At 55.2% G+C, this 11,034-nt stretch overlaps 1 protein-coding gene across 2 annotated transcripts in view; it reads left to right on the forward strand.

The window, feature by feature from the left end:
- WDTC1 (WD and tetratricopeptide repeats 1) overlaps positions 1–7,539 on the forward strand; it is a 63,049-nt gene extending 55,510 nt beyond the window's left edge. For both annotated transcript variants that reach the window (XM_018056637.1, XM_018056645.1), the window contains exons 13-16: positions 1,748–1,983; positions 3,367–3,544; positions 4,192–4,384; positions 5,606–7,539. In XM_018056637.1, the coding sequence (XP_017912126.1) occupies positions 1,748–1,983; positions 3,367–3,544; positions 4,192–4,384; positions 5,606–5,803 (805 nt within the window). In that variant the 3' untranslated portion in view covers positions 5,804–7,539. The remainder of the gene's footprint in view (positions 1–1,747; positions 1,984–3,366; positions 3,545–4,191; positions 4,385–5,605) is intronic.

Below are 11,034 nucleotides of genomic sequence, written 5' to 3' on the forward strand. Positions count from 1 at the left end.
TGGGCAGGCTTAGACAGGAGAGGAAAGGGGGGAGGGGACTGTGGGGGAAGGACATTCCCAGGGAGATGAAACAGTGTGAACAAAGGCGTGGGGGTGGGGGACTGACTGAAGAGCTTGTTTGCAGAACAACAAATCCATTTGGCTGGAGCAGAGGGTTCGGGAAGGGACTGGCAGGAGATGAGTCTGTGAGGTAGCCTGGGGCCAGCCTGGGAAGGACTTGGAATGCAGAGCGGTGGCGTTTTGGCCTCGATTCAGTGGATGATGGGCAGCTACTGAAGAGTTTCGAGCAGCAGAGGGAGGTGTTGAGGGCTGTCTTTTCAGGGAGATTGAGCTGGCAGCAAGTCCGGATGGGTGCGCCCTGGGGCCAGCTTGCTCTCTCCCCATCCCCACGTGCCTGCCAGTGACCCTTAGAATGTCACGTTCTGTCCCAGGCCAGTCTCCCCAGGGCGGCCATCTGCTCCTGGATGCGGTGGGAGCTGTCGCCCTCTGGCTCCTGGCTGCTTTCTGGTCTGGCTCTCCCCGGGAGTTCTGAGGGGCACCTTGCAGGCGGTAATTGGGTTTCCGAAGCGCGCCTGCTCCTCCGTCACAGCCACTCGTTCTGACGCAGCTGCGCCGTCGGGACACTCTGTCTCCCGCCCGCCTCCGCACTGCCAAGACTCTTGTCCCTGCTCTGAGCACTGGCGCTCCCTCTGGGTGCTGTAGGAGGGAGGGTCAGGAGCACAGCTCCAGCGTCAGACCTGCCCTGGCCCCCGCGCACAGGGGTTGTGAGCTGCGCCTTGGTGGGGAGGCCATGGGGGGGGGGGGGCGGTTGGCGGCGTGCTTCTTAACGCAAGTGGGTCCTAGGCCCGCCTCACCCCAGCAGAGGGGAAAAACAGAGAAGTGGATCCCGTGAGGACACCTGGCTCTCCAGTTGAGAGGTGGGGCTGTCTGTGGACCTGGGCAGATGTGTATTCTATACTCCTGCACAGGGTGGGAGGAGGAGGGGCTTCTTCTCTGACCCTCCCCACCCCGCGAAACTATTCCCACTTCCCCACATCCATGCTTCGGGAGTTTGGAGAAGTTAGTGTGGACGATTTGCAGCTCCTGTGGCCTATGCCTGCCCCCACTCCCGCCATCCACTTCCAGAGAAGTGACTCTGCCAGACTGTCAGGCCCCATCCTCCAGCCCCGGGAGGTAGAGGCCACAGCTGCTGTGGATCAGTCAGCCAGGACAGAGGGGGCCTGGCTGAGGACTTGCTGCCTGCTGGTCAGCAGCCTGAATCCCCAGCCTGACACTTCTGGCTTCCCCGGACCACAGAACTGTCCTTGAGGGCCCCCTGCCTCAGACCTGGCTTTGAAGGCCAGCCGGGGGGATCTGAGGAGGTGGGTGGAGGAAAAGAGAAGGAGGGCCTGGGAGCCTGAGGCGGGCAAGATGCCAGGCCTTCTGCTGCAGGGCTGCGGGTGCCTGGGGTGAGCGGGTGCACAGTTGCACTCTGTGTCCAGCAGAGGGCAACCCGACACTGGTTTTTGCCTTATGCCCACCCTCTACCTGCCAAGACTCCAGGGTTCCTGGCTTTCCTCCTAAACATACTCTGCCTCCTAGAGAGCAAGTCCTGGGCTGAACCAGGATTCTGTTCATCCCCAAATACCCTTGCCCTGAGATCGCTCAAAGGTGGGCTGGGGTGGCCACAGGAAGCGACAAGACTGAATGGGGACTCCCTACCTGCCATGGGGCCCCACCTCCAAAGCACACTCCCCTGCCTTCCCAGGGATGGTGACCACTACGATGCCCTGAGGGACTGCCTCAAGGCCATCTCCCTAAATCCATGCCACCTGAAGGCGCACTTCCGCCTGGCCCGATGCCTCTTTGAGCTCAAGTACGTGGCTGAGGCCCTAGAGTGCCTGGATGATTTCAAAGGGAAGTTCCCGGAGCAGGCCCATAGCAGCGCCTGTGACGCATTGGGACGTGACATCACGGCCGCCCTCTTCTCCAAAAATGACGGTGGTGAGTAGAGTGCGCACTGAGGAGGGGTTGCTGTCACTCTGTCTGTTGGAGATGCTGCGTGACATTCTGGAGAGGACGTAAGTCCTGAGACTGGAGAGGCCTGGGCTCACACTGATTGAGAACCACGTGACCCTGAGACAGTCACTTGGTCTCTTCGAGACAAGGATTAGCAATAGCGTGTTTAAGGCACCTGGTGTGGTTCCCCCGGGGCTCAGGATAGGAGTCGGCTGAGCTAGGTCATCCTCTCCTGTCATAGACAGGGCCTTGGCCGTTCCGTTGGGATCCGAGCTCCAGCTAGTTGGCTAGAGTGCACTTGCTCCAGATTGCATGGGTGCAGGAGAGACAGCCCACAGGGCAGTGGTAAGGCCCCAGGCACAGGGATGGAGCCTCAGTTCCAGTCTCAGCTCTGCCATGTGGAACCATGAGACTGGGCAGAGCACAGCCTCTCTGAACCTGCTGGCTTATTTGTACAGCATGTTGAAGGGCCTGCCCTGCTCCTCTGGGTAGCGCTGGAGAGTGAGCCAGGTAACTGTGCAGTCTGTAAACATGAGAGGGGAGCTCACTGGGGGCAGACATGCAGCTTCCTCTTCTGCTCTGCAGCGTATTGGACCATGGATTGATCCATCTGTCTGGATAGTGCCAGGCACTGTGCTATGTCCTGGGAATACATCTGGGAACAAGTCAGATAGAATTTCTATTCAAGAATTTATAGCCTGGGAAGGACCCTAGCGATGAAGGAGAAGCAAAGAAGGCCCCGGGGGCTTGATAGGGTGTGAGTGCAGGGGAGGGGTTGAAGGCAGCCTGGGGTTTGTGAGGGAGACGTTCAGGCAGAGATCTTGAAGCTGGGGAAGAGGTGACTAGGCAGAGTGTCGCCAGAGGTGAAGCGTCTGGCAGAGGGGCCAGCGCGTGCCAAGGCCTTGAGGCAGGCAGGGACAAGGCACTGAGAGAGCTGGTGTGACTTTACTGAGGCGCGTATGCGGCCACCGGGACCCAGGCTGACTTGTCTTCCGGGGCGGGAGGGCTAGAAAAATCACCCGCTCAAGGCTCTCTTGGCAGCGCTTTGCCCTCCCCTCCCCGCCGCTCACCTCCACAGCAACAGACCTTAGGGCCGGGCATCCTCGGGGCTTCCAGACATTATTCAGGGACCTAAGCCAAGGCCATCCTGGCATCAGCGATCTCCTCTTGAACACCCTCAAGGGCAGGATGCACAGATGCCTCTTTTCCACAGTTGTTCCCAGTTTTCCAGGGTAGTGGGAGAGGGACAGCCCTTCATGGCTTACTACTTGGAGGGAGAACGGGGTGAAGGATGGGGAGGAAACAGGGAGGCGGGGGGAGGTGGGGAGAGATGGGCAGGACTCTCACGGTCCCTGTTCTCTGCCCCAGAGGAGAAGAAGGGAGCCGGCGGTGGCGGCGGCCCCGTCCGCCTCCGAAGCATGAGCCGTAAGGACTCCATCTCCGAGGACGAGATGGTGCTGCGGGAGCGAAGCTACGACTACCAGTTCCGCTACTGTGGCCACTGCAACACCACCACAGATATCAAGGAGGCCAATTTCTTTGGCAGGTCCGAGGCCCTGAGGAGGAGGAGGAGGGCCCAGCCCAGTTGGCAGCAGGAGGTTGAGGGTGGCGTGGGGACCTAGGCTTTCAGAAGTCTCAAATCCCAGCTCTGTGCCCTTGGGCAGATGGCTTCACCTCTGTGAGCCACCATCCCCCCCAGCCCTCCTCTGTAGATGACATACTCTTTTGGGTAGGTGAGATCCATGAATATGAATCAAGCATCTCCAGCAAGATCCCTTCTAAATATCAGCAGTGTGTTGGGGGCAGGTGTGCTGTAGGGTCTGGGGGTCTGGATCCAGAGAGGCTAGGACTACTGAGGAAAAGCTGAGGCAGGAGCATTCCCAGAGACCCCCGAGAGGCAGGATCCGATCCTGGCACCCAGGGGGCTTACGATGCACTTTGAGGGAGAGTAAGTCAGAGGGACCTCGGCCGTCTGTGACCCCAAGGTTAGGAGAACAGCTGGACAGTGACACGACTCTCCAGTGTGGAGAGGATGCTCGTGTGCGTGGGAGTTCCGAGTCGGGTGAAGACCCCAGAGTTCGGGGGGCTGAGTGGCTCCAGGCTTCCCTGCCACCCCCTTTCCCTCAGCCATGCAGCCTGTGGGCCATACCCCCACCTGACCTCCCTGCTCTTTGCCCCCCCCTCCCCCGCCAGCAACGCCCAGTATATCGTCAGCGGCTCTGACGATGGCTCCTTCTTCGTCTGGGAAAAGGAGACCACCAACCTGGTCCGCGTGCTGCAGGGCGACGAATCCATCGTCAACTGCCTGCAGCCACACCCCAGCTACTGCTTCCTGGCCACCAGTGGCATCGACCCTGTTGTGCGGCTCTGGAACCCCCGGCCGGAGGTGAGGGGGCGGGCAGGGTGGCAGAAGCCAGGCTGGGAGGAAAGAAGGCGGGACGCTCTGCAAGGCCTCCAGCTGAGCTTGTGTGGGGCGGGATGGGAAAGGAGTCACAGCCTCACGGAGGCAAGGGGCTGCCAGGGGAGGAGCTCTCTCCCCAGGGGTCCAAGCTGCGTCAGGGCAGGAGCCAGCGAGTTCTGAAAGCTCCAGATGAAGCGGGCAAGTCCAGGGGCATATCCGTGAGCCAGGTGTGAAGGTGAGCCTCACACCCGGGAGGCAGTGGCCCAGTAACTGGGGCCGGGTGTGGGAGGGCAGGGAGGGCTCCCGCCAGGGCACCCGCTCCACCCCAACACCAGCTCCCAGGTCAGCACCTCCCTTGGTGCCCTGCCCCTCGTGTCCCTCTGCGTCATGTCCCCCAGAAGCCCTGCAGAGGCCAGTGCCTCAGGCACCCGGGCAGCACGTAGGCTTTGTAGTCTGATGGCCCTTAGTTTGAATCCTGGTCCCTTTACTTAGACCTGAGGGACACAACCCAGGTTTTTATCATCTCTATATTGGAATGGGCATGACAGCACCACCTCAGAAGGTTGCTTTGAGGATTAAAGAAGTGATGCCTGTGATGCGTCTGGTCCACAGGGACACAGGGATGGTGTGGGCAGTCAGGTGGGCTGGCCTGAGGCCTCCCCTGCTCTCTGCCCACCTCCTCCCACTTCCCAGCTGGTAAAACAGAAGTCAAGAGGTGGATCTAACTCCAGAGGCAATTTCCTATACATTTTAAGACTTTTCCTTGAGGGATGAGTGGCAGCAAAGGAACGGGGTGGGGGAGCTGTGTCTGCACCCCACCAGGGTATGGCATCTGTGCCCCGCACATCCTGGGGCGAGGCTGCCCTCACCCATGTCCATGCACCACCCCCCCCCACATGCTGTGTCCTCAGCACTTTGCAGTGTGGGGCCCACCAGAAGACGCTCTGCTGTGTGTACCCTCCGGGATAGATCCCACTGTGTGTGACCATGTGCCCCCATCCCCAGTGTAGTGCGTCATCCCCCTCACGTGCATCTTGGTGGCTGTCTGTCCATCCGTCCACATACAGCCCAGACACGTTTCCCTTGCATCTGGGCACCCATGGGTACACCCACACACGCCCCCTGGTATGTACATGCCCCTCCACACGCACAGCTCAGTCTGTGATCCCCGCAGTAAGCATGCCTCCCCCGGCCCCCCTCCTGCAGAGTGAAGACCTCACTGGCCGAGTTGTGGAGGACATGGAGGGCGCCTCCCAGGCCAACCAGCGGCGCATGAACGCGGACCCGTTGGAGGTGATGCTGCTCAACATGGGCTACCGGATCACGGGCCTGAGCAGTGGGGGCGCCGGGGCCTCTGACGACGAGGACAGCTCGGAGGGCCAGGTGCAGTGCCGGCCCAGCTAGGCCCTCCCAGCCCCGGGCCCAGCCCCCGCCATCGGCTGCATCCTCCGCCCAGGGCAGGAGGTCAGGGGGTTCTGTTTTGGTTTGTCTTCCCCGTCCCACCATTTTTTTTTTTTTTTTTTTTTTTTCATTTTTCCCTGTTACATTTGTTAGTTTGGCATTGCGGGTGGGGATTGCTACAACTTGCTGGCTTTTGGACTTTTGGGCAGTTGCCCCTTGACTGGCCCCAGCCCTGAGCAGATGAGCAGGAGGGGAAGCCCCTCCATCTCCCCTGACCCCACCTCCCCCCCACCCCACATCCCTGCCTCAGGTCGGGAGGCCAGGGCTGCTGCTGTCTCCGGGGACTGCCCCACCCTTTGGCTGGCAGCAGGAGTGGGGTGGAATTGGACAGGCTGGCCTTGGCCTGTTTAGCATTCTTGCTCCTGACGGCGAGGCTGGCTCCCTCCTGGTCTTCAGGGAATGTTCTAGAAAAGGACAGGGTGCCCCCCCCCATCCCTGCAGAGCCCCTGTGTCAGGGTGGAAACAAGTGAGGAGGGAGCCCTGGAGTGGGCACAGTCAGGCCACTGCCTCCTGGCAGCCCGGCATCCTTTCCCTATCCCCCCTCGAAGCCCCCGCTGGACCCCCCATGCATGGGTGCTGGGTCCTTGCTGCGCCCGCCCTCCCTCACCGGCCCTCTGGGGGCTCAGCCTCTCCCACGGGCCCTGGCAGTGGGCAGGGGCACCACACCATTCCCCGCCTACCCATGCCAGCCCTTCTGCACTCTGGGGGGGCCCTCTCCTCCCTTGGGCGCTCTTCGGCCTCACTGTGACCTTTCTGCCAGAGCTCCCAGCCAGGCCTCCTCTCGCTGAGATGGCACTCCCTCCCACCCCCACACGCTGAGCCGCCACAAAGACCAAAGAAGTGATGGCTTTTCTCTGTCCCCTGCTGCTCTGGGGGGAGGGGTGGGTCTCCTGAGCCCTGGGATGGAAAGTCCCTAACTCGGCCCCCTCCTCAGCAGCCCAGAGCTCTACACTGGATGCAGCAGTCCCCCCAGCACCCCACCACTCCCCCCAGGCCTCGCTCTTGGCCTCCTTGGCTCTCAGCTCCCCTCGGCGCTCCCTGGGCTCCAGGCTCCAGCTGCAGCCTCCCTCCACCCTGCTCATTCCCTCCGCCCTGTCTCTGCCAGGTGCCTCCTCTCAGTCAGGCTTCAGAGAAGCCCTGGAGACAGCAGGGCCATGTTAAAAGCTTTTTCACAGTTTTAAGAAGATGGGGGTGGGGGTGGGGTGGTGAGGATAGTGGTGGGGGGTCTGGCACCATCTCGTCATTGCTTTAATCCCAGCGACACAGGTGGCAGCCTCTCCCCCTTCCTCTCCCCCCCCCCATCACCCCCCTACCCCTCTCTCCTAGCTTGGTAATGAAGTATATTTATTGGTGAAGGAAACAGCTGCTGCTGCTTCTCCTGCTGCTGGGACTCGCTCCCCTGTCTCTTCTCCACGACCTTTCTCCAGCCGGGAGGGGAGAGCCGGAGCGCTGAGGCTGGGCCTGGGGCCCAAGGACTAGCAGGGGACCCTTTGCTTTCCTGTGTTCCAGCCACCCGCCATTTCCTCCCTCCTTGCCTCCTGCCTGCCCAGCCTGGGCCCTGCCGTGTGGAGAGACACAGAAGCCTTACTGTCCTCTGGGGGCAGGAGCCGAGCCTTTTTGTTGCTCCGCTCCCAGGAGAGTGAGGGTGACGCAACTGATTAAAACCATTTTGTTCTAGGTGTGGCTGGTGGCATTTGTGGGTTGCCCATGGGTCTGGGGGAAAGGGAGAGGATTTCATCTCCATAGCTCCGTGACTCTTGAGTAACCACACCTCTGCCGGGTGGAATGAGGCCTGCCTTGGAACGTCCCTGTGGACGTGGCCACCAGCCCGGCAGGACTAAGTGCAGAGCCTGGCCCTGGTGGCCGTGATTTGCAATAATCAGCTCTCATTATCTGGACTGTCTTCTCATCTGTAAAGTAAGGAGGGTGAAGTCTTCGTGGGTTTTCAGACTTTTAAAATCACAACCCAAACAAATATACATCTTAGACATTGTGACCCAAGATACCCATGCTAATTTGTATGTATATAATGAACATAAGTTTTACACAATAACATTAAGCCTTGCTACATGCAGTGTGTTCTAGTTACCATTCTATTTTATGAAGGAGGGGAAAAAAGTGCTGTCTATAACCCACTAAATTGATTTCAAAATCTGTTGTTTCTTGATGGGCCCTAGATTAGAGGGTTTCTTAGACCAGAGGTTCCCAGACTGTCTCAGCTCACTGAACCATCAGTGCCTCAGTAGTTTTTACCTGGACCCCCTAAGCCAAAAGAAATACCTAACATTTCAACATGTTAATTAAGCCAAGATCACTTAAGAATTTATGTCCTGGGCTTCCGTGGTGGTCCAGTGGTTAAGAATCCGCCTGCCAATGCAGGGGACATGGGTTCAATCCCTGGTCTGGGAAGATCCCACATGCCACAGAGCAGCTAAGCCCGTGTACAACTACTGAGCCCAACCAGCCACAACTGCTGAAGCCTGTGTGCCTAAAGCCTGTGCCCCACAAGAGAAGCCACCGAAATGAGGAACCCATGCACTGCAGCGAAACAGCAGCCCCAGTCACTGCAACTGGAAAAGGCCCATGCAGCAGTGATGACCCAGGACAACCAAAAACAAATAATAATCTTTAAAAAAAAATTTGTCCTACCAAGTTAGTCATTAAAGAATACACAAAAGAAAAAAAAATTGGAAAAAAAATAATACATCTCAGAAGAAACTATCTCTATTTCATTCTTAATAACTACAGTAACTACTGGAATCTGTGTGCTTGTTGGGTGCTGTAAAACTTGTCAGACTTTCTAATCAGATTGGACACCACCACCCTCATTTCATGTTCCACAGTGACTTTCATTTACTTTGTATCTCAGCAACCTCTAAAAACTCATCTCAAAGATGACATAATCAAAGGAATGTAGTGGAGTCTAAGGATAAAACTGAACCACCCTGAGCTTGCAATTCTCTCGGTAGCCAACAGATGCTAAGTAACTCTAAATTTAAAATATCCTTCTGTGCTCCTGTGACTTGACTGTGGCACCCTAAGGTACCCTGATGCACAGTTTTGGAACTGTGGGTCAGTACTGTAGGAACAATAGTTTCACTAGTGAGATTTTGTGGTTATTCTGTTTGTACATTTGGAGAGAACCAGGCTGAGGCCAGCAGGGTATACTCAGTTTAGTACAGGAGACGGAAGAGATTCTGTCAGAAGCACAATAGGTGATGTCATGAAGCAGGTGCTTATCATTCCTCTGTATTCCCAAACTGACGCTGCTTTAGCACGTTTCCAGACTATGCAAGGAAGGGGTGATATACCAGATCGAGGGACTAGGGCAGAGTCCCAAGTGCCCTCATGGAGCCTGAGTGATTCAGTTCAGCTGCATGGTAGAGGATGGAGTCACCCATGGACTTCAGGGGCAGCCAGACTGTGGAGGACTCCCTGTGCTTGATGAGGGATTGTAGGCTTGGTCCTGCGAGCAGGGATTAGCCATTGGAAGACTTCACCAGCAGCTCCGTTTCATTTGGAATTGGTACATTTTTTTTTAATAGAGTTTTTTTAGAGCAGTTTAAAGCTTACAGAAAATTAAAAAGATAATACAAAGTCCCATATACCCCCTCTCTCCCTGGCTCCATTTCCCCTCTTATTAACATCTTGCATCAATGTACATTTGTAACGATTAATGAACCAATGTTGATACATCATTAACAACTAAGGTCCGTAGCTTATATTGAGGTTCACTCTTTGTATTGTACAGTTTTATGGATTTTGACATATACATAATGTCCTGTATCCACACTGTGAAAAATAGTTGCACTGCCATAAAAATCCCCTGCGCTCCACCTATTCAGTGCTTACCAGCACAAAAAAAAGAGAAAAAAAGTAAGTACTATAAGTACTAAGTACTTATATACTTAGTACCTACTAACTATGTACCAGCAAAATATACACAAGATATTTTTGAGGAAAACTATAAAATTATGATGAGTGAAAACAAGGAAAATCAGAATATGTGAAGAGATATTCCATGCTCATAGATAGAAAGCCTCTATTATTAATAAAGATGTCATTTCTTCCCAACTTGGGCAGTGAAATCTCGACCAAAATCCCAGCAGATTATTTCATGACTATCCACAGGCTTATTCTGACGTTTGTATGGAGAGACAAAAGACCCAGAATAGCCAACACAGGTAACAAAGAGAAAGAACAAAGTTAGAGGACTGACACTATCCAACGTCAAGACTTAATCATAAAGCTACAACCACCAAGACAGTGTGGCATCTGTGAAGGAAAAGACAAATCAGTGGAATGATCTAGGGATCCCAAAAGCAGATCCACCCAAATACAGTCAACTGATCTCTGACCAAACAGCAGAATCAACTCAGTGGAGAAAGGAAAGCAACCTTTGCAACAAATGGTGCTGGAACAACTGGATATCTCCATGTGTGGGTGTGTGCTAAGTCGCTTCAGTCGTGACTGACTCTGCAACCCCATGGACTGTAGCCCGCCAGGCTCCTCTGTCCATGGGATTCTCTAGGCAACAACACTGGAGTGAGTTGCCATGCCCTCCTCAGGGGATCTTCCCCACCTAGGGATCAAACTCATGTCTCTTGTGTAGCCTGCATTTTGGTGGGTGGTTCTTTACCACTAGAACCACCTGGGAAGCCCAGACATCTACATGCCCCACCCAACCCCTCCAAAAAAGGATCTAAACACTGAGTACACTGTTCACAAAAATTAACTCAAAATTGATCATAGAACTAAACGTAAAATATATCAATAAAACTCAGAAGACCACATAGGAGAAGATCTAAGTTTGGCAACACGTATTAACATTGAAAGCACAACCCATGAAAGAAAAAAATGATAAACTGGACTTCATCAAAACTCCTGCTCTATGAAATCGCTGTTAAGAGAATGAAAGAGACAAGCCAACAATTACGAGAAACGAATTTTTACAACTCAACAATTTGAAACAAGCACCCCAATTTAAAAATGGGCAAAATGTCTGAACAGACACCTCACCAAAGAGGATATACAGGTGACTAGTAAGCACACAAAAGCTACCCAACATTATGTCACTTCAGTTCAGTTCAATCTAGTTGCTCAGTCGTGTCCAACTCTTTGCGACCCCATGAACCACAGCACGCCAGGCCTCCCTGTCCATCGCCAACTCCCAG

Source organism: Capra hircus, chromosome 2 (assembly GCF_001704415.2).
Source record: "Capra hircus breed San Clemente chromosome 2, ASM170441v1, whole genome shotgun sequence".
In the NCBI taxonomy this organism is placed as follows: Eukaryota; Metazoa; Chordata; class Mammalia; order Artiodactyla; family Bovidae; genus Capra; species Capra hircus.